The following is a 27,258-nucleotide window of genomic DNA, read 5'->3' on the forward strand; positions in this document are numbered from 1 at the left end:
GTTCATCTGATTTTTCATGTATCTATACTCCGGAAGTATCATGCCGACCTATCACATGTGCTAGACTTCAGCACAGTTCAGCTAGACAAGAGCTTGGGTTATGAAGATGAGCTAGTTGCCATTGTTGATAGACAGGTTCGCCAGTTGAGGTCCAAGAAGATTTCTGCGGTAAAAGTCCAGTGTAGGGGCCAACCAGTCGAGGAAGCGACTTGGGAGGCCGAGGAGGACATGCGGAGCAGATATCCACATTTATTCAGCACTCCAGGTATAATTCTAAACTAGTTTGAGGACGAATGTTTGTTTAAGAGGTGGAGAATGTAACAACCCAAACGAGCCGCGGAAGCGAAACCGCAGGTGAAACGCCTTGCTCGCAGAAGCGGAAAGCGGAGGGGTCGTTGGGCACCGCAGAAGCGAAAAAATGTCCGCAGAAGCAAACCTGCTTCTGCGGTGAAGGAGTCCGCATGTGCGAAAATGGGGTAGCTGGCCATGCTTGCAGATACGCTAGAAGAGCCGCATAAGCGGTCCCGCAAAAGTGGAGGGCTCCTCGCAGGTGCGGAAATGCTACTGGGCAGAATGTTTTAAAGGAACGAGGCTCAGCCATTTTTGCCCATTTTCTCCATTTTTGGGCGATTGTGGAGCTTTTTGAGAGGAGATTTCAACTAGCAACTTGAAGGTAAGTTAATTCTACCCATATTGAGTTAAATACATAGATTATGGGTAGATTATAACATGTAAATTATGGAAATCCCGCTTAGATGAAAAACCTAGGTTTTGATAAAAATGAGATTTTAACCACGAAAATGGTTATGGAATGGGATGAAAATTATATATTTGAGTTCTTGAGATTATAGGTAATAATTTTCTCCGAATATTTTCGGAATTCGGGTACGTGGGCCCGGGGTGAACTTTAGGAATTTTACCAATTTGGGTTGGGTAATTAATTTAATAGTCTAATTTTGAATTATTGAGCATGTACTAATTATTTATATAACATTTGGATAGTTTCGAATTTTTCGGCATCGAGTTGAGGCTTTAACACAAAATCGTGTTCGAAAAGTGAACTTTGAGACGGGATAAGTCTCTTGTCTAACCTTGTAAGAGGTAATTTACCCCATAGGTGATTTAAATTAATAATTATTGCTAATTATGGGGGCTACGTACGCACGATGTGACGAGAGTCCGTGCTTAGCTACTAATTATGCTATATCCGGGTAGTTTAGGACTCAAATCATGAATTACTTATAATAATTGCATCCTTTATTTAATTAAAGTATTGGAATTATATTGGAAATTGTTAGCGAAAATAGTAAAAGACCGAAATTTCACATACTTGAATTTTTGTGCAAATTACTTGACTGTTAATAGAATTGTACATCCTTATGTGTTAGCTTTATAATAACTTCTCATTCCGGAGGTTCATAAGAAAATGTCCTCCTTTCTTGTGGAGCGGGCCGAACGCCTCGGCAGTATAGATGCATCTATGGATCGTGATGCACGTCCCTCGGTAGTGTACACAACACTCTGGATCGGGTCGTACGACCTCAACAGAAATCGCACTTAATAATAATAATTACACGATACCTTGACATCCTATTGTAGCTTCTGCAGATAAATGATTAATTGGAAATTATTGAATTTGGAAGAATTATTTATTCCCGTTTGTTATGAAGATTATTGTTATTCACATAAACCATGTCTATTTAAATATTTTTATTTTAATAATATTGATCCATAGTGAGTGTCAAAGTTAAAATTTGGTCACTACTTCTTCGAGATTAGGCTTGATACTTACTGGGTACACGTTGTTTACGTACTCATGCTACGGTTGCTGCAGTTTTTGTGCAGGATCTGAGACAAAAACCTAGGTTTTGATAAAAATGAGATTTTAACCACTAGTAGTGAGCTTCTTTTCCTGAGCCGTTCCGCAGCACCTAGTGTCTCCCTTTGTATTTGTTTTCTGTCTATTTTGTGTTCAGACAATATTTTGGATTTCATTTGTATAATCTACTAGATGCTCATATACTTGTGATACCAGGTCTTGACACAATCACTAGTAGAATTGTGATTTGAATTATTTTCTTGATTTTTTTTTATCAAAAACCTTTTTTATTTTCCTTAAATCTTGCAAGTAAGAAGAGTTTAATTACTCGAAAATTTATGAAAAGAGGAAATATATGTTTAGTTCACTAATTGGCTTGCCTAGCTGTGATGTTGGGCGCCATTAGGACCTATAGATGAAATTGGGTCGTGACAGTTTTAACTTAGCAATTTCCTTTTCATGTTGCACAATTGGTGTTCGAATTGAAATTGTCAACCAATAAATTTTGAAGGTATTTGATTCTCTACCATTGACAGCCATTAAAAAGCTCTGAAGCTTTGAATTCGAATTTGGGCTTTCAAAAACTATTGTTTGTTTGGATTGGGTGTTGTTGCAAATAATTAAAAATATTCTTTGGAGTTTATATCTCAATTTTGAGGGTGTTTTTTGAAGATTAGACTTGATTTTGGCTGAATTTTATTTTAAAACTCAAAAAAGAAGAAGAAGACGTGACATACAATATACTTATGAAATTGTATTATAGTTGTATATAAATTATATTTAAATTGTATTCTGTTGTACTTATATATTATTTTATTTGAATATTGTATGAAAGTTAAAAAATAGTTGCATAATGTATGAATTATTGTATGAAATTTGTATTTAAGTTATAAATACTATCTCTTTACATAAAGTTGTTGATATGTATCAAAATTATATTAAGAACGGAATTTTTGATTGAAATTTTCGAGAGGAAGAAGAACACATTACATACAATATATATATACAAAATACATACAAAAGACATATTATATAAAATTTGTATGAAAAATGTATTTAAGTTGTTGATGTTGTAGTTGTATTTAACCGGGTAAAAATAATGTATGAAAGTTGTAAATAAGTTATAAAAAATTGTATACTACATAATTAATCGTATAAAATATGTTTTTAGTTTATATATTGTTATAGATGTATCAAATTTTGTATCAAAATTAAATATTCTGGCATTCAGAATTCCTTTTGATAATTAAACTAAAGAATTTAAGTAGACAAATAAATTAAATTATTGGTCCAAATGAAATATTATTATATTCTTTGCTAGCACAGAGGATATAATTAATATTGTGGACAATTTGAAATTTTCTATTTGGAATAGAAAATTAAATTATATCTCTTGGTTAAAGTATATATGTGAAATATATTTAGTACTCACAATTAATATATATATATATATATATATATATATATATATATAAGGTAAAGGTCGTGTAAGTCAATCCAATTTTGAATTCGGCAAAATCTTACCATTAAGAATGGGATTAAATGTTTATTTTTCTTTAGAGAGGAAGTGATTCTTAAATAATACTTTCCTGCTTTTCATTTTACATAAATACTACAGTTAAGGCACTATGGAAAAGAGGAGAGGAGAAAAAAAAAAGAAAAGGGTGTAATTAAATCTCCTAATTTAAGGCACTAATAATGGATTAAATATGAAGAGAGGTGGCAGAGAATAGGGAAAGAGGAGAGGAGAGAAAAAAGGAAAAGGTGTAACTAAATCTCCTAATTTAAGGCACTAATAATAGATTGTATATAATTTGTAAGTAATCCTTGTTTAGGTTGGGTTATATACAAAATAAGGACAATTTTGATAAATAAGTTTCAAATATTGTATAGGAAGAAAAAAATCCCTAATTTCATTGGGAGGGTCACTATCATGTCCAATCGAATATGGGCTTCAATGACGAATCGAGCCTTGTTTTGGGTAGAAATGACATCAGGTAGTCACTTTAAAGGTGTCACGACCCTAAATCCACCTACTCGTGATGACATCTAACCCAACCTATCAGGTAAGCCAATTAATAACTATCCAATTCAATTAATATTTAACTGACTCTAATACACTCCCCAATGACTGGTAGTACAAATCATGAGTTTCTAAGATTAGAATTCACAAAGGTAGTATGAAATAAATACATTATCTATTCGAAATGTACATAAACAAATTTTTTATAAATATAAAGTTACTATGAACAAGAGGCAGCAACGACTGGAACACAGGTACATCTTCAAATCCAGCTCCCATCGATCACAACAACATCATCATCCAATATCTGCACGCAAGGTGCAGAAGTGTAGTATGAGTACAACCAACCCTATGTACTCAATAAGTAACAAACCTAACCTTAGGTTGAAAGTAGTGACGAGGTGGAACAAAGGTCAGGGTCCAACACCAAAAGCCAACAACAGTTCATAACAACATAATATAAGTAATAAAAGAAATAGCTCAAAGATAAAACGCTTAGCTTGTTCACAGTTCCAGAAAAAATAGTCATGCTTTTTAAATATATCAGTAAAAATCCAAATCCTTTACCGAAATCACCAATTTATGAGTAAGTTTGAAAACTGTGATTTTTCCCAAAACTTTCAACAGGTAAATGTTTCATTTTTAAAAGGCGTGAGGAAAATACATCTTTATGCATATATGTCAATATGTAGGAGAAGTCATGAATGACGCAATATCGTACATCATGAGGGAAAATGCATCTCTATACATGTATGTCAAGTGTGCATGTCAATGCGATGCAACTCAGTGATAAAACCATATGCATACTCTCAGAGTGTCATTTCACTCAGTCCCCACAGTCACTCAATCCTCCCAATCGCTCGGCACTCGCACTCGGCACTCGGCACTCGCATTCAGTAGGTACTTGCCCTCACTGGGGGTGTGTACAGACTCCAGAGGGGCTCCTTCAGCCCAAGCGCTATAATAAGCCAATCATGGCATAAATCAATACAACATGATGCGGCGTGCAGCCCGATCCTATCATAAATCCTCACCATCAGGCCCTCGGCCTCACTCAGTCATTAATCTCTCCAGTCTCTCGGGCTCACAATGTCATGAAAATCAGCCCAACATGATGATATGATGTATCAATAAATAGTAATAGAGACTGAGATATGATATGCAAATGAATGCGTATGACTGAGTATGTAATTGCAATGTAAACAAATAACTCAACAACAGAAATGGCATCAGTGGGTCCCAATATGATAAGCATATATCCTAGACATGATTTCTAACATGGATCATAACTCAATTACTCTAGCACGTAGAGATTTTATAGATACAAATAAGATTAGGTAACTACACAGTAACACAGAAATAACCGAGTCATAATTCACATGGTACACGCCCACATGCCCGTCACCTAGCATGTGCGTCACCTCGACACCAAACACATAACACGTATAAATCAGGGTTCATACCCTCAGCTCCAAGTTTAGAAGCGTTACTTACCTCAAACAAGCCAAATCCAATGTCGAGCAAGCCAAACAATGCTCCATAAATTCCATTCTACGCGTATCAACTTTTGAACGGCTCGAATCTAGTCACAATTAATTCGATTCAGTTAATACAAATTATAAAAATTAATTCCATATGAAAATACTAATTTTTCTACAGAATCCAAAATAACACTCAAAAATCGCCAGTGGGGTCCACATCTCGGAATTTGACAAAACTCATAAAATCCGACAACCCATTCAACCACGAGTTCAACCATACTAAAATTACTCAAATTCGACCACAACTCGGCCTTCAAATCCTCAATTAAAGTTTATGAAATTTTCTACCATTTCCAACCCAAAATACTAATTTAATGATGAAAACAATAATATATTCATGTAATTTAACCAAAATTGAGTTAGAATCACTTACCTCAATCCATATGGTGAAAATCGCCTCAAAAATCGCTTCAATCCGAGCTCTATAGCTCCAAATATATTAAAATAGTCGAAACCTCAAAATATAGCTTCTGTCTAGACATTTACTCTTTGTGATCGCGGAAAATGCTTTGCGATTGCGAAGCACAAAATTTTTCAGCCCAAAATTTGCCCTTCGCGATCGCGTAAAACCAATCGCGATCGCAAAGAACAAACTCCCCAATTCTTCCAGATAACCTCTAGTATAATGGTCATAATGTTTTGTACATAACTCCAAATGATAAATGGTTTAACTTTCTGAAAACTAGACATTAAGGGCTACAACTTTTATTTTTGGATAATATCCAAATTTCTTATAGATTGCGAGATATAAGCTTCCAAAGTCGGGTCAGTACAACAGAGATTTTGTTTTACGCAATCGCGATTCACAAGGCCACAAACTGCTGTTTGCTATTCGCGAACGCGACCAAATGTTCGCGATTGCGATGCACACCTCTGTAAACAAAACCAACAATAAAAATGGCCTAAAAATGATCGGAAACCATCTCGAAACTCACCGAGCCCCTTGGGACCCCGTCCGAACATACCAACAAGTCCCAAAACATGTTACAGACATACTCGAGGCCTCAAATCACATATAACAAAATCGAAACGACGAATCACACCTCAATTCAAACTTAATGAAACTAAGAAATTCCAACTTCTACATTCGATGTTGAAACCTATCAAATTAAGTCTGATTGACCTCAAATTTTACACACAAGTCATAAATGACATACACAGACCTATTCCAATTTCTAGAATCGAATTCCGACCCCGATATCAAAAGGTCAACTCCCCGGTCAAACTTCCAAATTTAAATTTCATATTTTCGCCATTTCAAGCCTAATTACTCACAAAACTTCAAAAACAACCAAAAAATTATATGTATGTCCAAACACAACTCTAATTTTCAAATACAATTTTTACTTGAATTTTTTTTCCACTTATTTTTGGAATTTTACAATTCTTATGTCCAAATACCCACTAAGTGTACTAGTTCATTCTGAAATCTCTCCGACGAGTCACAAAATTATAATTAAACACAGGATAAGCAGTAAATGGGGGAACGAGACTGTAATACTCAAAACAATCGGCCGAGTCATTACAAAAGGGTTGTTATTTAGGAATTAATCAGTGCATCCTGAATTTTAATTTTTCATCGGACTTGTCCTCAAATTAAGATTTTTAATTTAAATTTTAGGATAAAATAAGTATTAACATGGTATATTTGTGCACTTGCCCCATGACCTTCCGAGTCAAAAAGGGCCAAATATTCCCCGATCCACGTCTACTCCCACGCGCCACCCTCAACACGTGGGTCACATCTGCAAAGACCAAGCAAATGTCAACGTTCCGACCAAATCGAAATTACGGCCGTCATTCTCTTCCCTTCTTCTCAGTGACAAAATCCTAGCCCTCAATTCCGCCGTGGCCAGCACGCGACTCGCATTTTCGCCTCTCCTCCTCTTACCGACCACTATTCTTCTCCGATATTAGGAAAAACAAAATGAGCGATTTGCAGTAAACACTAAAATCTTAGTGAGAGAGAGCAGCTGATTGATAGAGAGAGAAAGTGCGTGGGTGAAGATTTGCCAAAAGTATGTGTTCATTATTGTGATTCAGTTTAAACCCTAAATCTCGGATAAAATTGATGTAGTTTGCATAAATCCGTTTTGTTTTGGGGCATCTATGAGTATTTACGGCTTATAAAGTTCTCAACTTGCGAGTGTGTAAAGATTTGTTTCTCGTTGTTTTGAGCTATATGTTTGTGCTATGAAATCATATCGTCTCTAACGGCTGTTTGCTTAGGGTTTCTATCTCGTTTCATATACTAGTGCGTGTGCTTCTACGTGTTGTTTGTCTACAATAAGCTTGCTTGAGAGGTAATTCTGTGTTTTTATCAGTACATATACTAGAGTGTGTGTGTGCGCGCGCACGCACTACGTGTTCTTTGTGTAAAATTAGCTTGATTGAGAAGAAATGCAGTGTTTTTCTTATCAGTACATATACAAGTGTGTGTGCGCGCGCGTACGCTTCTACTTTGTTCTTTGTGTAAAATAAGCTTGTTGAGAGGAAATTCTGTACTATTTTTTATCAGTAGGGATTTAGTTTTTTCTTAAGCAGTAGGAATTTGGTGATGACAAATTACTCAATTTGTTGAAGAGCAAGTTAATTGACAAGTATTTATGCAACTGCTTTTTTCATACCTATTCAATTAGGGTTTTGTTGTTGAATGTATGACTTCGGGAACAATGGCGAATGATGAAAATGGAGGATCGAAAGAGCAGCAGAGGTTGACTGAAAGCAAAGTCTACAGACGGAAGTCATTTAAAGGGTTAAATAATATAGGGAAAACAGCTCTGGAAGATGGCAATTCGTCTAAAAAAATAGTTGGTTTTTGCTTAGATGCTGCCTCAGAAGGTTCTTCGAGTCTGAACCGTTTCTTAACATTAGAGAATACCGGAATATTGGCAGGTAATGGCCAAGAGAATAGTGCTAGAATCAATTTAGCGTTTAAGTCCAAGCGTGAGATGAGAGAGCTAAGAAGGAAGCTGCAGAGTGAGTTGGATTTGGTTCAGAGTTTGGTGAAGAAGATCGAGAGGAAAGATGCACAGAAGATCGGCACTGGAATTGATAAGGATAGTGGGGTACGACAGGTACATTCAGATGTCTCACAAATGGGGCAACAGCTTGAGTCCAGGCCTTTGAATCAGTTAAGCGTATCCGTCTTGGAGAACAGCCATGGCGTGGTTGATAATGCGGAGAAAGAGAAGAGGACACCAAAGGCAAACAAATTTTATAGGAACTCAGATTTCTTATTAGCTAAAGATAAGTTTTCCCCAGCTGAAAGCAACAAGAAGTCGAAATCAAATGCAAAGAAAGTGAGTGGGCCAGAATCGGTACATGGTATGGGCCAGGGGAAGTTCTCAAATCAAATACTCAAGAATTGTCGTGCTTTGCTTGAAAGATTGATGAAGCACAAGCATGGTTGGGTGTTTAACCAGCCTGTTGATACAAAGGGTCTTGGTTTACATGACTATTTTGACATTATTAAGAATCCAATGGATTTGGGAACCGTGAAGTCCAGGCTGGATACAAATTGCTACAAGTCTCCTAAAGACTTTGCCGAGGATGTGAGACTTACGTTTCAAAATGCTATGACGTATAATCCAAAGGGCCAAGATGTTCATATGATGGCCGAGCAACTTTCCAAGATATTTGAGGAAAAGTGGGCCACTATAGAGGCTGATTATATGCGCGAGTTGAGATTGACAATGGACTCTGAGGTGAGTTTGCAGACTCCTAAATCTAAGAAGCCTCATTCCCAACCATTGCCACCCCCTGTAATGAGGAGGACTTTAGACAGGTCAGAATCAACATCCAATCCCTTTGATTTGAAGACTAAAGCTGTCGCTCTCCCCCAATCCGGAAGGACCCCTGTACCAAAGAAGCCGAAAGCAAAGGATCCCAATAAAAGAGAGATGACATATGATGAAAAGCAAAAGCTTAGCACAAGCCTACAGAATTTACCTTCTGGAAAACTTGAACAGGTAGTACAGATCATCAAAAAGAGGAATTCATCTCTTTGCCAACAGGATGATGAGATTGAAGTGGATATTGATAGTGTTGATACTGAGACCCTATGGGAGCTCGACAGGTTTGTTACCAATTACAAGAAGAGCTTGAGCAAGAACAAAAGAAAAGCTGGACTTGCAGATCAAGGAAAAAGTGAAGCTGAGAAGAATGTCCAGGAGAAGGTAAAATATCGAGCATTAATTTTTTCCGATTTGATTCTCTCCTTTTTTTTCTGTTTGAGTAATTTTTTCATGTTTTGAGCTCGCGTTCTTGCTATTTTGCAGAATGCTAACCCAGTTGTGGTAGAAATTCCAAAAGAAAGCAAAGCAGGTAAGTTCTTAAAATGTGAGAATTTCCATGCCCAGTAATCTCGTTGGAAATAGTTATTAACTCTGTTGTATATGCTAGTAGAAGAGAAAGGCACTTCCTCCAATCCTGCTCAAATGGAAAATGTTAGTCAAGCAAGCAGCTGTAGCACTGACTCAGTGTCATCATCAAGTGGTAGTGATTATTTTTCTCTTTCATCTCTCTCTCTCACTTTTGTTTCATTTGCCTTTTTTTGGGGTGTCATGATTGGATTCGTTCTCTAGTCTAAGTCTTCATTTTCCCTTATTGTTTCACATTAATTGCAGATTCTGATAGCGAAAACTCTTCAGTAGGTGGATCTGATGCAGATCATTCACCAAAGAGTTGATTCTGTTGTCCAGATATAATGTTCTCTCTTTCAAAGTCTTATGGTAAATGCTGGAATCTGTTTCCTCTGTCGATGCTATCTGAAATCTTTTGACTTGCTCCCTTAAGTACAACAGCAATCCAACTTCCCTTGGATCTATTTTTATATTTACTCTTAAGATTCTATTGACTGATAGGTAATTTGAATAATCCAGATGATTGTTTTGCCTTTAACCAATGCACCTGTCGTTTTTGCATAAATTAATTTCTTTTAGATAGGTGATGTACGGCTTCCTTTATCTTTGACAATTTTGAAGGGTGTCTCTTTGAAGTGAATAGTGGATTGGTGATCAAGACCATCAGAGGATGGTCTGAGATGGCACCTTTTCAATTGTTGTGCTTTCTCCTTCTAGGAATAGAGCATTTAGAACCAACTCTTAATAGTAAATCAGAACAAATGTAATCCCAAAAGCCTTTTTATAGATGTCTTGCTCTGGAAGCATCCTGGTATTCTCATTACATTCAGCTCCAGAGATGTGATGCCACCATTTTGATGGTGGATCAGCCTAATATTGCAATGTAATATGAGGAGAAAATGTTAAGTATCAGTCACTTGGTCACAAGGTATCAAATATGACTCAAAATGTGGTGATTGGTTGGGCTCTGGTGTTCTTAAACTATAACATAACTAAAGATGATGCTTTGGACTTTTAAGTTCCTTTAGGTTTCCAGTCACTTAGAGTCATAAAAAATTCTGAACATAGAATACTGCTGGTCAACTCTATAGTCTGGTATTTTTCTGAACATCAAAGTTGTGCGAACAATTGTGGTGTAAAACTTATAATCATACTATGAAACCTTTTTTCTAAACAGGATCATACTATGAAACTTTTTAGAAGAGTGATACAACGTCTTTTAGGAGATTACAAGGGTGGCAAAGGCATAGTTTTGGTTTATACCTAGTAGGTTTATAACAAAAGCTATTTTTTTTTTTTGCTAAAACGATTGATGGGAATTTAAAAGGGGAGGAGAAAGTATCTCCAAAGGGTTATTCGTGAACATTGAAAAAGTACATAATAAAGTGTCAAGATAAGCCCTGTTGTGGGTTTTTAAGTTTAAATAAGTTCAACTAAAATGTTATAACATCATAAAGGACATGTATCAAGGAGCGCCATGTTTGCAGGATGAGAAGGTTTAAGATATTCAATTTTTTGAGTGATATCAAACATGAATCGCTTTATAATCTCTAGAATAATAGAACCTAACTAAGAAAGTAGGTCACAAGTGTGAGAATAGTTAGAGGAAATATAAAGGAGCTTCCAGTATACTTCAGTACATTAGATATTTTTCTTGAGCTCCTACTTGTTTATGTTAGTTGTAATTTAGTTTACAAATCATATAGTTTTAATGTGCATGCTATTTGCATGTGATATTATGTTAATCAACTAACTGATGACGGAGTCAATCAAAAGATTGAACTATTGAAAGGCACTCTAGATAATAAGTGTTTTAAGATGGATAGAAGGAAGAAAGTGTATATCCATTAAAGTTTAACTCTAACCCCATATGAAGAATGAAGCTAAAGTGAGATTAGATGAAATCTACGTTGCCCGGACTCGGGGGCGGATCTAGATGTCGGATTCTTCATCACATAATTCTAGGATTCAAAGGTATGGATCTGAGTGTGGATACGAGTGTTGAAATACGGCCAACAACTGTACATATATGCAAGTATATATCCGATTAATTAAAGTTATTAAACTAAAGATAATAAAATTTAATTCTTTATAAACACCTAATATTTTATTCATAACATATCTCGTGTAGAGCCAAGCATTCTCAATACGTTATATGAATATATGACATAAACCAAAAAATTAAATCAAATACGGAAGCAATCTATACTGCTTGGTCTGTTGGTCATAGATGTAGCTAAAGCACCCAAGGTAAGTTGACCAAATCCAGTGTGGATCTCACACCCACACTCAAATCGTGTCGGGTGCGGCAGGGATTTTGAAGGGTAAGCAACATAAGATAGGATTATAGTATCTAAATGCAGGCATTCAAATATCTAGGCTCCATCTTACAAGAGAATGACATGACACATGAAGATGTGACACGTAACTAAAATAGGATAGTTGGAATGGAGGAGTGCTAAGCAAGTACTATGTGATAGGTTAAAAAGGTTGTGAGACCAACCAAAGGCGGATCCAAGATTTAAACTTTATGAGTTCAACTTTTAAGACTTTTAGCGTTGAAGCCGTTATATTTTTTAAGTTATGGGTTCATGTCTACTATTTATTACAATTTCAGGAAAGTTTTACACATAAATTATAATTCGCTTAGAAAGTTATGGGTTCAATTGAACCCGTACTTATAATGGTACATCCGCCCCTGAGACCAACAATGTTATAGGGAATCATTGTTGCGATTTAAGGTTCAAAATATTCTCAAGATGAGTGGCATAAAAATGTGGATGTCAAGTGGATGCGCAATCATATAAAATTGAAAAATATTAGAAATAATCACACTCTGATAGATGGTGCAAATAACACACCTGAGATGAGATGGTTTGGCTGTATGATGTCGTGTGGTGCTATGATAATTGAAGGAGCTAAAAGGGGATAAGGTCGATCTAAGATCACATTAAGAGAAGTTGTTTCAATATATGTATGATCTCGAAATCTATGCTTACCTAATTAAAACAATGCAAAGGTACCATATAAGCGATACCAGTTTGTTGGATAAGAATTACATGTTGTTTCACTTACATTAGGTCCAGTGTTCGTTTGGACTCTTTTTAGTTTTTAGTTTGGTTAGAGATCTGTATGCCCCAACTTGTTTGGACTGAGATTTAGTTGTAGAGATTTGTATGCACACTGTATGGATAGGTATGAGCTTTGGAGCATTTCTAGTTGTAGAGACCACCTAATTTGTTTTAAAGGACATTGGAATAGAATGAGCTTAAAAGTAGTAGAATGATACAGAGGATATAATTCAAACGAGTGGAATGATATAGAGGATTCATATAGTCGATTCTTATTAGTCTGAGATCGAGGTATACTTTATTGATTGATCTTGCAAGTTATGCAGAAGGAATTATATACCCGGAGGTTAAGGCAATGTTTTCGACCTCTAAATTTATAAAGGTTAGCAGTCAACCAGCAAAATAAAGAATGCTGAACATAGAACGGTAAAGCTTAACATTATGGTCTTGTAGTGGTGTCTTCTTTGAATTACTGGGACTGGATGATTTACCGGAGGAGGTAACATTGATGGCATTGAGTCGGCAAATGATATAGAAGCTGCATAATATGTTTGATGAATGTAATTTAAGTCTTGCTGGCATGATTTTATGCCTTTTATGTAGGGGTAATATAGTCCTCTTTTACTGCGTCACATCTAGTGGCTTAGAGTTGAAAACATATTTATGCCTATCTAGAGAGGGCCCTTAAGATGGGTTGCTCTAGTGGTAAGCACCCTCCACTTCCAACCAAGAGGTTGTGAGTTCGAGTCACCCCAAGAGCAAGGCGGGGAGTTCTTGGAGGGAGGAAGCCGAGGGTCTATCGGAAACAGCCTCTCTACCCCAGGGTAGGGGTAAGGTCTGCGTACACACTACCCTCCCCAGACCTCACTAGTGGGATTATACTGGGTTGATGTTGTTGTTGTTGTAGAGAGGGCCCTTAATACGAATTCACATGCATCATGAAGGCAATGCAATTATGACGTAGTGTAGGTAAAATGACAAAGTACCACCTATGTGAGATGCTAGAGGTCTGAACATCATAGTTATGTTACATTGAATGGTTGGTGTTCAGGTGAACTGCTATCATATCCTTTCGGGAGAAGATTTTGAGCTCCCAATATCCTGGAGGGAGAATATTTTGAGCGCCCCATAGTCTTGTTGCTCTTCCAGGTTTGTAGGTGAAGACCAAACAATAATTCGGAAATATCTACTCTTTGGATGTATCAACTTTTGGAAATTCCTTACAGCTGGCGTTTCTGATAGAGTGATGCAAGATACAAATTAGACAGTATATTTGGCTCCATGTTGATTGATACCAAGTTTGCCACAACTAGAGTGGCTGGCTTTCTTTTCTGCTGAGTTAATCTTATTTTTGCTTTCCCATCCAATTTAACACTAATTAAATATTTCTAAGTTGTGTGCATATTTGATGAACTCGAGTTGTTAATATTTCTGTATAAGTCGTGTGCAAATTTGATGAACTCGAGTTGTTAATATTTCTCTTTTAGTTGTGTGCAGATTTCAAGTTCTACGAGCATACTGATGTCGTCCTTCAATTAAGAGGGTGCTGTTGGTGGTAATGGCATATGCTGTCTGGTCTCAAATTGTATAATAGTAGCCTGTAGTTTGTAGCTTATGTACATTCGCTTGTGGATCTCTAATTTGTGCAGTTTGAAGTCATATTTTTCTAGTGATTGGATCACTTGAATGTGGTAGAACTTTATCTGTCCTACTCGTAACATTAAAGATGCTCTGTACATATGTTAATAAAGTAGTAATAAGTCAATCAGGACAATTAACTAATATCCTTTTCCAATTTTTATATTTTTGAATGAACAACCCTCTTTTTTGTTAATTTTCTTTTTTTTTCTACTGAGAAATTATGCTTATATTAGGTTCTGTTATATTTGTTTTGCTTTATATTTGGCCTAGTCGTTTGTGTGCTCAACGGTGAGCAGTTCGTGATACAATTGTAAATGCTTTGTCGAAGAAGCACATGTTTAAAGAAGTATGTTCGAAATCAAGCGTCAATGACTTTTTAAGGGTCGGATTTACCCATTTACTTTCAAATATTATTTTTATTTAATTTATGTTATATTTTGTGAATAAAACTATACTTAGTCATAATTTTGATGAGGTGAACGTTACGCGGCATATCATCTCATTACTCTAACCTCCAATCTTGTTTAGACCTTAACTGTCTAACTGCAATTCCCAGGACCTAAAAGAGTGGGAGTTATAGCCAACTAGTTTTAGTGCTAAGAATTTGACTAACTGGTTACTGGCAACTAAAATTTTTTATTTACTTTAGATTATTTTTTGCAATTATTTTACTTTGGATTTTTATTTTTGCAAAATATTATTAAGAATTTGGTGACTAAGTGCATGTCACGTGGTGTCCACTTTACCAAAATGTCACCCCCATAGGAATTGCCATAGCCATGGTGGACTAGCCTCAAAGATAAAGGTAAGTTTAACTTTGATCCTTTATATACAAATCTAGACATTAGAAGTCCCTTCAAATGCAAAAGAACCTCAATCGCCAACCATAAATCAAACAGAAAAAAAGTTAATGCTAATGGAAAAGGTCAATGCTACTAGTAAGTAAGTAACAGAGTCACTAGTCACTACTAATCTTAAACGACTATTAGAAGTGGCCATGTTTAACTTTATACTCAAAGGACCATTTTCTCTCACTATATTTTCCTTAATAATAACAAAAGAGTTTAAGTTTTATATACAACAACAACTCAGTATAATCTCACTAGTGGGGTCTGGAGAGGGTAGTGTATACGCAGACCTTACCCCTATTCTGGGATAGAGAGGCTGTTTCCGATAGACCCTCGGCTCACTCCCTCCAAGAGCTCCCCACCTTGCTCTTGGGGTGACTCGAACTCACAACCTCTTAATTGAAAGTGGAGATTGCTTACCACTAGAGCAACCCACTTTTGTCAAAGTTTAAGTTCTATATACTAATTATGAAAAATATTTGCACAATTAAATCATTTAAAAGATTATTACAAGTAACTATATCTAATGATATTGATATGTAGTCTAGAATAAATAATAACTAACCTACTATAACAATAACATCCTATAGACAAATAGTCTGTTTTGCCGAAGTTTTTTTGTGGCAAAAGTGCTTCTTCTTTTTTTTTTTTTGGGCAAAAGTACTTTTTTGTTTGGCCAAGCTTCTAGAATTTTTTTTTTTTTAAGGAAAAACAAAAGTAATTTTTGAGAAAGAAAGAAAAAAAAAAAAATCTCCCAAAAAAATATTTTTTCGAAAAGTATAGTTTTTTGAAGTGGAGCCATAGTTCAATACTTCAATCTCAAGTCCTAGACTATCTAGTTATCATCCTCTTCGGCCTTCACTTTCAGACTTCACATAAACCGCAAATTTCATCCCAAATGGCAGCATATACTTTCAAATTCAGACCAATATTTTCCACCCCGCTAAGATTCACTCTCTGCTCCTCACAGAAAAGCACAATTTCTTCCTCTTCTTTAACTATTCATTACCCAGAATTACCAAACCAGTGGTCAGGTTTGCAAAATTGGAGACAAAGCCCACTTAACCACCAGCGTTTATGGGGACCCAATGGCCCTGATAATATTATTATACCCTCAAATTCAACTAAAGAATCCCTTTTGTGGGAATCAATTAACTCGGCGTCGTCTCTTGCTGAAATGGGTACTGCTGTTCTTTGCACCAGTGATCCTTTAATGAAATCGAAGCTTTCCCATTTGGCTTATTGTAGGTGGCGTCAAGAGGGTCTCCCTGTTGGTACTTTTCAATCCCCGGCTCGGCCTGCTCGACCTTCCAAACCTGAACTGGTATTGTTTTCCCCATTATTTGAAGTTCTTTAGTAAATTGAATTCAATTACAATCTCTGTTTCAATTTATGTGAATTTATTTGATTGAACACGTAGTTTAAGAAAGAAAGAAAAGCTTTTGAAATTAATTGTGTCGTAACATTTGTGTATCTATAAAAGCTTCTCAATAAGGTTCACAATGCCGAATGAGAAGTTTACCTTAAATTGTTTCCATATTTAGAAAGAGGTCATTATTTTTGAAACAGATTAAAAGGAAACAGATCACATAAATTGAGATGGAAGGAGTACCAACTTTGCTCGTTCTATTTGTTTTCTTAAGAGATGTATTGGCAAAGGGGTGAACTTTACTTTTATGATGGTTTTCATCAGTTGTTTAACATTGAATTACTTGATTATTTGACTTTAGTCTTCACTTTAAAGACATAGGTGCATGTAGTTTCTTGGCAGTGGGTACGTGTACCTACAGTCTTCCATTTGTAACATATAGATAGTTTCGAAATTTAAAAGTGTATAGTCTTACCAAGTTCATACATATTGTCAACAAACGACTAGGGACTTCAGTGCTACTTCGTGCTAGAACTGTGTGTGATACGTCGCCCTACAAACCCCAATTTGAAGTAGTTCAGTCAAAACTTAAGATGCTGATGTTTTTACTTTCTTTTGATTCTCTCGCCAATGATTTTGTAGCTTTAGCTTATGTGTTCTAAGTCTTGAATACAGGTTCCATCTAAAGAAATTCCACCTCCTAAACACTCGGGTTTACCTCTCAATGCATATATGCTTCACAATCTTGCTCACGTGGAGTTAAATGCAGTTGACCTCGCTTGGGATACTGTAGTCCGTTTCTCACCATACAGTGAGATTTTAGGTGAGGGGTTCTTTGCTGATTTTGCACATGTGGCTGATGATGAGAGTCGCCATTTTGCTTGGTGTTCACAGAGATTATCTGAGCTTGGATTTAGGTGAATATGTCTTCAATTTTGCTATGAAATGTGTTGTATTTAATAAGATGGATGTTTATATCTCTTTGCTTCCTTGAACAGCTACGGTGACATGCCTGCTCATAATTTGCTCTGGAGGGAGTGTGAGAAATCTTCAAATAATGTTGCTGCACGGCTCGCTGCAATCCCACTTGTTCAGGTCCTCCACTATTTTTGAAAAAGATATGAACGATAAATCAATTGCTTAAACTGTTGGAATATTATGCAGTGACGATTGCTCAACTCATTCCACTTATTTGTCTTTGATTGCTTGGGGATCTATTTTAAAGCTGTGTGATTATGCTTTCTCTGGGAAGTGCAATAAGTGTGTTTAAAATTGGGAAGAAATTGATAAAAGGAAAAATAATAATCAACTTTAGAAATGGGCAAGCATCGCCTATTGACAATTAAGTAATAGTAGTTAGACGAGGTTGGTTTCTAATATACTAAGAAAGCTTCTAGGTGTAGTTACTTACTTGTGGAGGAAAGATGCTAAGAAATATGGACGAGTGAATGAACTATCAGTATATTTTCCATAGACCAATTATAACCATATCCTGTTGGAAATTCAGCAGTTAACGTGGTAGGAAATGTTAGAAGATTTATTCTTACAAATATTTCAGTAGTCTTAGTGTTGGCTATGAGGTATCCTGAATTCTGAGTATGTTCTCCTGACTTGAAATTTAGAAGTATGAAGATTGAATTACTCGTCAAAGTTTCAACTACTACTTCCAGAAAGAGAAAAGGAAAAATAATATACTTTCCTATGTAGCAGTTTTCTGCTACTGCTTAAAGATTGAATTACTCAAGCAGTTTTCGCTGCTTGCGTCATTAAATTGACTTGAGCGATGGCAGATGTTGCGTAGTCTGCAGTTAGGTGAGGCTAAACTCTGTCATTAAAAGGTGTTGTGATCAAGTCTCTGCAATGGTGTTATCAATTTAATAAATGGTAAATGTGGGCAATCATAAATATGGTGTCGGACTTTTCTTAGGTTGTCTTAAGTATGTCATGTTAGATTCTCTTATCAGAAAATTCATTTAAATGATTTCGCTAGAGGTGCGAATATTGAATTTTGGCAAGTTCCTGGATGAAGTTCTCACTATCATTTTCTACTCTGCCTCTAATTAAGATCTCTTTCTTCTTCAACAGTTTAGCCTGCAGGATCGCTACATCTCTATTTCTTTTTGAATTTCCTCTCTTCTGGAAAAATCAGTTGTACAACAATAACAGCTATGCCTTAATCTTAAACTAGTTAGGGCCGGTTATGAATCTTCAAGGGTATATGTAGCTAAATTGGTAAAATAAAGGTCAAGGGTCAAGCACTTGTTACTAGAGACAACCGGCATGTGCCATTACTGAATGATGACGCTGGACTAAAAAGTAACATGGTTGTGTATGTGTGTCTCTTGATTTACGTGCCCTTTTATTAGATTTAGGTGTATATTTTGATCTTAAAATGTACTAGTTAGATATGACAGCTTCTTATTCCACAACAGAAAGCACTAGAAGTTTTGAAATACAAAATGTAGAAGTCGCACTTTAAGACTCATGACATACTTCCTGTGTCCTGAAGAGTGGCTTGGTTGGTTTATAAGGGCCAAATAGCATATGCTCGAGATGAATTCCAAACATGATTCATCCGCTGTTTGAAAGTAAAACTTTTAGATGTTGACAGTACGTAGGTGGACATTGTTTTTGCTTTTCTTTCCTTTCTCCAATTTTTTTTTTCATTTAGTATGTTTTCAATGAATAGTACACACGAAACCACTTTTCATTGGGCTATGAGTTGATAAAGCTATTCTGGCTCATTCATGCTTTCTATCAATGAGTCAGAACAATGTCACTCAACTCTTCTTTCAAGGCATAGTTATCCAAGTGAATAAATTAAAGTTGGCTTCATTAATGAAAACAAGAACGGGATGGCCCCTTTAGTGATTTTAACGTCTAAATAGCCAAAGCCCAGGCGCCTTTACTGAAGAAGTGGCCAAGCTCACTTCTCAGATTGGGTTCTACTGTTGGAGTAATTTCCTGCAAGTGTTTTAGCACAATTCTTTTTTTTTTGAGATGGTAACATATTGTATATTATAATAAAATCAGTACATAGGTTGTACTGAAATCATATTTACAAGTGAGTAGCCAAAAGAAAAAAACTTGGTCCTCAGGCCTAACAAGATTCTAGGATATCTACGATTGAAATAGTATCTTTTGCGTAGATCTGTTTACACCATAAGCAAAAAAGCAAAACACAATTAAGCTTGATCTTCTGCACAGAGTTTCTTCTATCCTCAAAACATTTGGAATTCCTTTCTTTCCAGATTGTCCACCAAATACATGCTGGGATAGTTCTCCATCTATCTCTGTCTCTTGCTCCAGTTCCATCTTCATCCCAACTGAAAAGAACTTCAGTAATCTTACTAGGCATTGTCCAAGCTATGCCCCTGAGATTAATAGAGATCTTCCATAACTGGTCAGTTATCTTGCAATGTAAAACATCTTGTGTTTTAGCACAATTCTAATTACAGCAGAAATGTTGATATAGATGGAAATTCTTTTTGGCTTGTGCATTAAATAAGATGTTGACACGTATTAAAAATGGGCACATAGGCTCTAATATTTTGGCCTGAAAGTTTGTAATCAGTATGATCTTTAAATTTTGGTGTTGCGGATGGGAATATGTTTTCATGAGGTGCTTGTTTCTTGCTGTCATATTAGGAGATGCATTTCTACTATGTTATGTGAATTCATGAATTTTCTTGTTTCCTATAGGAAGCACGAGGTCTTGATGCTGGGCCTCGGCTGGTGCAAAAGCTCATTGGCTTTGGAGACCATAGGACTTCCAACATTGTGGCTAGAATTGCTGATGAAGAAGTTGCACATGTGGCTGTCGGTGTCTTCTGGTTTGTTTCGGTTTGTCAGCAAATGGGACGCATCCCCTGCACAACTTTCAGAGGTCCACTTATTTGTGTGTGTGTGTGTGTGTGTTTTTAAAAGGTGCAGGCACTCTCTAGCCTCTTTAGTGAATTCACCAATTTCTTCTTTGGCAGATTTATTAGAGGAATATAATGTGGAGTTAAAAGGACCATTCAACCATTTGGCTAGAGATGAAGCTGGTCTTCCACGGGAATGGTAAGTTAACAGTTTGATAGATCACATTTATTGTCTGATAAAATGGAGAATACTCTGTATTTTTTGTACGTAGGTATGATCCTCCTTCATCAAATGTAGAAAGTAAGCAAAAGAAGCTATCTCAGGTATTCCGTCCTTGGACTTCGAAAAAACTTAATTTAGAAAAGCTATAGTTTCCTTGATGAATTTATATTCTCTATTGCATCCGAGAAATGTGAGGACATGGAAAAAAATTGCAGGTTTATGACAGATTGGAATGCATAATTTCTATGGAAAAGGAGAACTCGAGCCTGGGCACTCCACCCCAATAATTCCTATACGGAGGAATTGATTCTGCCTGAAGTTCATTTGATCAATAAACTGCAGTTGGTTCTGATGATTATTCCGTTTCAAGTGAATGCTCAATTGGTTCACCGATGGATATACTCGATTTGGTGGAAAGTTTAGTTTTGCTGCAGGAGTAGCTCCGGCTCTAGACTGACTTCGTAAACAGATCAGCTAAAATTTCAGGGAGCTGGTCTGTCAATTGTAAGCAAACTGAGTACATCTTTGATCCAACAATCTGAGCATGATTTACTGCCACCACTATAACCTATTTGCCTTGGCTCTAGTACTTCCGGAATATGTTTTAAGTAACCACATTGGTCTTTCAAACAGAAAGCCTAGACTATTGGCCTCAGAAGCGTAAATTTGGAGCTCAACTCTGATGGTTTGTAGAAAGGTATTCGTCCTTCATGGCTGGATTCCTGGCATCATTCTTTTTCTCTGATAATGGTGGTGTCCATGCTAGCTTGCGCACACTTCAACTATTCTACTGGGTATGTGCTGCCTACCACCAGTTGGTATCGGGTAACTCTGTCCATCAAAACTCAAGCATTGGATTCCTAGCATCATATTGGATTGAGGACGGCTTTTTCTCATGATCAGAACACTGACATAGCATCAAAGCTCTTTATATTTTGAAGACTTCTCTCCCTTCCAGCTTCTACTCATGCTGCGGTGGCAAGAATTTGTTTGGCAGGACAAATGTTGGTATTCAAGTATAGCTATTACAGTTTTTTCCTTTTCTTTTTCAATTTTTTGGAAGGTTGTAAGTTTTAAAATAACCAAACTTTAGGGATTTTGAGTGTTGAATGAAGACACATTTGTCTCTAAAAAGTAATTTGCTTACCTGTAGAACATCTTTGATACTGATCTTCATGATTTTCAATCTATCCTTAATTTGTTGCTCATTTCCTCTTATTTGATTAAGGTCTCTCATTTCCAGAATCTACCTGGCAGTATGCCCAGCAGTATACTCCCTTTCTCCAGAGATTGGGATGAAATCGACAGCAACCATGGTATTCTCACATAAAAAATAACTTGCTCATATTGCATGTTTATACCAAATTACATTTATTTACCATGATTAGTGATATAAATGAGGTAAGAGTTGTGTCTTAATCCACTATGATTAACTGATAACAGTATATATAAAGCTCGCAACCGTTAGCTGAGTTGGTTGGGTGAGTGGTTTCTCAAATGGGAGGTCTGGGATTGATTCTTCTTAACAACAGTCTCCTCCGTTAGAGTTCGTCGCAACGGGCTTGCCTAGTACGATTTACGTCTCCTGTGTATTTTGCGAGTTATTGCACATTGAGCAGGTTACCCAATGCACACCCGAAGGGCAGCGACTGCGGGTTTTCCTGGAAATTTTCCAAAAATAAAATAAAATAATAATAGTATATGTAGAGACATATTCTTGTTATTTTGCCGGTGTTGTTGTTTACTGCTTCTTCTTTTTCATCTTTTCTTGAGCCGAGGGTCTATTGGAAACCGCCTCTCTACCTTCTCAAGGTAGGGGTAAGATCTACATACATATTATTCTCTTCAGATCTCACTTGTGAAATTATACTGGACTTGTAATTGTTATTGTATAAAGATATATGTTTCGTACTAGTGAGCTGCAGAAATAGAAAAAGTTGGTTGGGTCTTTCTGGCTGAGCCAAGAAAGTAACAAGTAGCAAAAAAGGAATCCAATTCCTACTATCTGTTCAATAAATAAGAAAAGAAAAGAAAAGTCACAAATTGAATAGAATTAGTTAGTTATTTTAGAGGGAAAAAAAAGATAAAGCGTGGAATGCTTAATAAGTGCAATATAAAATTCTGATTCCTTTTTAAAAAGTTATTGGTCCAAATTGAAGAATCACTTTTTACATAATTTTCTGTCGAAAGAATTAAACAGCAGGGAAAAAAGAGAATTTACGCCTCGAAAAAAAATTACGTTTCAAAAAGAAAAAAAGAAAAGAAAAAGAGAGAACATGAATAAAAGATATGGGAAGGATTTAAAATATTATTACATTGTTATTGTAACTTAACTGGTTATCATAGATTGTTTACCCCAAAAATCGAATAACAATTGAATTTGTAAGTGGTTTAAAGGATATGCGGATTAACTTGATACAAAGCGATAAATTAGATTGCAAAACCACGTGAATTGAATGATTTCAACTTAAGAAAGCAAGCACTTTTATTGAGTTGAAAGCACTTTTATTGACACAAAGATAAGAAAGAAATAAGAATTTTTAGGATAACGGTGATGTATTGCTTATGAGTATATGTTACCATCTTCTTAATGATTTGTCAAGTCCCCTTTTTATATTAGGGGAGATCTACCTTTTAAGGTATTATTTTATTATTCTATAAAAGGCAAAAGTCCTTGGTTTGCTGAGCGTTGGTTCCCTTTTTGAGTCGTTCCATGATTTTTGCCATAATGATTGGTTAATGGCGAGAATTACGGACCCCTGTCGGATGAGTTGGCAAAGCTTTTTTCGAGACCGTTAGAAACATGACCGGTTACGCGTTCGGTAAATTTGAGGGCAAATATGATGGTTTCGATGGCTAATTTTAGCAACGCTTTGGGTTCGATCTTAATCACCATGTTTCGATCTTGGCTGATTGTTTTGGACGTTAGATCGATCTTCGAGCTTGACTTTACCGATCACAGATATTTCGACCCTGGCCTAATCAGGGAGTTTTGGAAGATCGATCGAATATCGAGCTCAGTTTTACCCGTATACAGATAGTCCCCTCGTTTTTCGGAGAATGGATGACGAGAAACGATATGAGCCTTCGATTCTCACTTTGATATATCATGATGTAAGTGACAAAATCATGACGTAACATCCTCTTGTTTTTCGGAGAGTAAATGATGAGAAACGATATGAGCCTCCGATTCTCACTTCGATATAACGAAATCATGAGTAAGTGATAAGAATAGTTAAAATGTCCTGTCGGTCTAGTTTTCAAGTTATTAAATGTGTGTCAGTTAACGGTCTGCCACTTCAGGATACGAACCGCCATTTTGAGAAAACTATAAATACCCCCTCATCCATTCATTTAGAACTTTTACATTCAAACTTTTGCTCTTGTGCTTTAAGAAAACTTCATCCCTCTCATATTCTGGTTTTCTCGCTTACATTCAAACTTCTTCCCTTCAGGTTTTCTGAAAACTTCCGTAAAAGTTGCACATATGCCAACCATACCCTCTTTTCCATTAACATCCTCCTTTCTCCACCTTTTTCACTATTTAAAAGCAATGGCAAAGATTTCAAAATCAGTTCCATAAAAAGAAACTCCCTCTGCTTCGCGACCGGTTGTTGAGAAAAATATTTCGTCCGCCGCTGCCGAGGAACCGACACCGGAACCTCCTCTGCAAATGTTTGTCCCTACGGGGTGCCCAGTCAGAGCTGATTTCAAGGTCGAGAAAACCTCCTCGGTACCGGGTTGGTGTGAGCCGGTCTCGAGATATATATGCTCGGTCACCGATAGTGTCCTTGCCAAGGTCAAGGAAGACTGTAACTGGGTTGATAAGCACGTAGTGATCCCTACGCCCGAGGAGACGATTACTACCCGCGTGGAGGGTTTTCTAAGTGTTTACACTTGCCTTTTCATGCTGGGCCCCTTAGATCCGGTCATCATCGCCTTCTGTAAGAGGTACGAGGTGACCCCCGGTCAGATTCATCCTTCGTTCTGGAGGATAGTAATTCTACTCCGCTTCTTTGTGAGCAAGATCGAAGGGTGTCCCTTTACCATCGATCATTTCATGCGCTTGTATAGACCCCCGGCTTTATCGAGGTGGACTGATTAAGCTGGCCCGTCGGGCTAGTAAGGCTCCATTTTCCAGCATCGATGAAGATCGGGATCGAGGCTGGTTAGGCCGTTTTGTCCGAGTGAAGACCTCGGATTTGATCCCAGCCTAGCATATGCCATTTCCTGAGAAGTGGAATATGAAACGTAAGTATAATCTCGCTTTTAAGATTTCGTTTGTTGCTATTTTCTTTTTCTCCCCCCTCATCTATATTTTGTGGTGGTGCAGTTGTTGCTCGGATGCCGGATGCGGTTCCTCGATTCAAAGAATGGGTCGAGCGCATCATGAAGCAAAGACTTTATTCCGAGCATTCGTGGCGCGAGCTCTCGAAGGGCCGATGGGAGGCCCGTTCCCATGGTAAGAGTTTTCTCAAGTGATTTTGATTTCCCTTTCGCGCTATCGATTTCTAACTTGCTTTACTTCTTTTCTGCTGGTTTACCAAAAGATGTTGAGATGAGTCCTCCGTACGGTGACGACAATATCTTCACCGAGCCCCCTGCCTCGGGGTAGGATAAAGAGAAGGAAAGGAAAAAGGCTCCGAGTTCTCCGGGCCCTGAGAAGAAGAGGCCAAAGAAAAGTTGGCTCGTAAACCCAAGGGAAGCACCAGTGGTCGAACACTGTCCCCGGACTCACTCTTTCGATTGAGGATGAGTCTGAGGGGGAAAGAGAGGCCTTTGATCTCGTGGCCAGTATGTCGTCGCAGCTCAAAGGTCAAGAGACCTCCGAACCAGGGGGAGGTGAGACCGAATTTCATCATATCGGGAAGACCGGGGTGGAGGCAGGAGCTGAGGCTTCCCGAGATGAGGGCAAAGACCTGCAGGAATCACTTGGCCCGATAGAGATTGCCGAGTCTCCCTCGTTCACTGAGTTGGTGTTTAACGAGGCCCAGGTTGTAAAAGAACGCCCCCTCGAGGGGGCCCATAGATTGAACGACCCCTTCCGTGGTTTTTTCAACGGTGTGGATTCGACGGCCACGGAGGACGCCATTGAATTTGGCGATATAGAGATACCGAGGAAGAGCTCTCCCTCAGAAGTAAGCAGGCCTTCCTCGAGCGCGAAATTGGTCAATCGATTCCCTGCCCCGAGCGCATATCTTGATCGAAAACACACCATTGTTTTTCCCTTCCGGAGGATGCCCGGGTTCTCTCCGCTCCCGTTGGGGTGGCCAGCTATCTTCGGTGTCTGGTGACCGAGGATGATCAAGCTAAGATAAACGAGGTGGATGCACCCTGCCTTTTCAACGAAGTGCAACAGGCGTTGAACCGGGTAACTTCTTGCTTTCCTAAGTGAGTTTTTGATTTATACTTAGATTATTCTACAGATGTTTTAGCATTTCCCATCTTGCTTGTAGGCTTCGGTGCTTTATCACGAGGCTTTTTTGAGGTACCGGGATGACCTGAAACAACTCGAAGCCGGAGTTCGAGAGCTTACTGAGAAGAGAGACGCCTTTAAATTTCTTAGTGAGCAGTTCGAAGGGGAGACTAAGAACCTCCGTGCTGAGCTGGAAGTGGCCCGGAAGGATCATGCTGACTTGGTCGAGCAGGTAAAAGTTTTCGAAGTAAGTGATGATGAGTTTGATTCGATGACTGATGGTCAAAATCCGCAGGTCCAGCAAAAGCTCGATCGGATTGCTCAACTCTGAGCTGTAATGGATATAATCAAAGTTGAGACCGATGAATGGAGAAGCAAAATGGATCGCTTGACCTCGGAAAAAGAGGTTGTTCGGGCACAACTAACTTCGGCCGAAATCTAGCTAAGAGTGGCAAAGGAAAGGGCTGAGGTTCAGACAAAAAAGGTTGAGGAGCTCCAATCTCGGCTCAGTTCTGCCGTCTCAGATCGAGATAATCTAGCAAAGGAGCTTAAAACGTCCAAGTCAAAGGTCGTCATGGCCAAGTCCGAAGCTGCTGAAATGGTGGCCCAGTACAAGGCTGATGCCGAAGCTGCTCAAGATCAATCAAAAAATATAGCCGAGCATATGAAGTGGCAATCTCGAAGGCAGGCCCTTGAAGAAATTCACACTCGGAGTTTTGACTTATCGACCGAGATCAAGGATGCCAAGGTGCTCGAAGCCAAGGCTAGGAAGCTAGCCTATCCCGAGGAGGAAGATTCCGAGGACTCAAGCGGGTCCGAGGATGGAGAAAACCCCGGGAATCCCGGTGACAAGGTGAGCTCCGGCCAAGATCAGATGGCTTCTATTTGATTTTGTTTCATTTTGTACTTAGTATTCTGTGTTGAGGCTGTTCTGCCTTTGTAAAGACAATATTTCGTAAATACAAATTTTCCATTTCTTTTTGATAACTCTCGAGTTCTTCCTTTGCTTTTCTTTTTATGTTTTACAAAGATTAAAATGCCTTAGCATTAATTAGTCTTGTTTGGAATTCCGAACAGGCT

At 37.6% G+C, this 27,258-nt stretch overlaps 2 protein-coding genes across 5 annotated transcripts; both read left to right on the forward strand.

Moving 5' to 3' along the window:
- The first annotated feature begins 7,040 nt into the window (after positions 1-7,040).
- LOC107809455 (transcription factor GTE4) lies at positions 7,041-14,600 on the forward strand. 4 transcript variants are annotated; one of them, XM_016634093.2, is made up of 6 exons: positions 7,041-7,401; positions 8,023-9,561; positions 9,664-9,709; positions 9,791-9,880; positions 10,012-10,116; positions 14,316-14,600. In XM_016634093.2, the coding sequence occupies exons 2-5, from the start codon at positions 8,041-8,043 to the stop codon at positions 10,071-10,073; spliced, it is 1,719 nt and encodes a 572-aa protein (XP_016489579.1). In that variant the 5' UTR covers positions 7,041-7,401; positions 8,023-8,040; the 3' UTR covers positions 10,074-10,116; positions 14,316-14,600. The 4 variants fall into 4 exon arrangements, with proteins under 4 accessions (XP_016489579.1, XP_016489578.1, XP_016489576.1 ...); XM_016634092.2 differs by having other exon boundaries at positions 7,042-7,401; positions 9,788-9,880; positions 14,306-14,600; XM_016634090.2 differs by having other exon boundaries at positions 7,042-7,401; positions 9,788-9,880.
- A 1,506-nt stretch (positions 14,601-16,106) lies between these two features.
- LOC107809457 (uncharacterized) lies at positions 16,107-21,970 on the forward strand. The gene is made up of 7 exons (XM_016634094.2): positions 16,107-16,631; positions 17,352-17,593; positions 17,675-17,771; positions 20,379-20,562; positions 20,657-20,738; positions 20,812-20,863; positions 20,978-21,970. Exons 1-7 carry the CDS (start codon positions 16,206-16,208, stop codon positions 21,047-21,049), a joined length of 1,155 nt encoding a protein of 384 aa, XP_016489580.1. The 5' UTR covers positions 16,107-16,205; the 3' UTR covers positions 21,050-21,970.
- Positions 21,971-27,258: the final 5,288 nt, after the last annotated feature.

This window comes from Nicotiana tabacum, chromosome 12 (assembly GCF_000715075.1).
Source record: "Nicotiana tabacum cultivar K326 chromosome 12, ASM71507v2, whole genome shotgun sequence".
NCBI classification, from domain to species: domain Eukaryota; kingdom Viridiplantae; phylum Streptophyta; class Magnoliopsida; order Solanales; family Solanaceae; genus Nicotiana; species Nicotiana tabacum.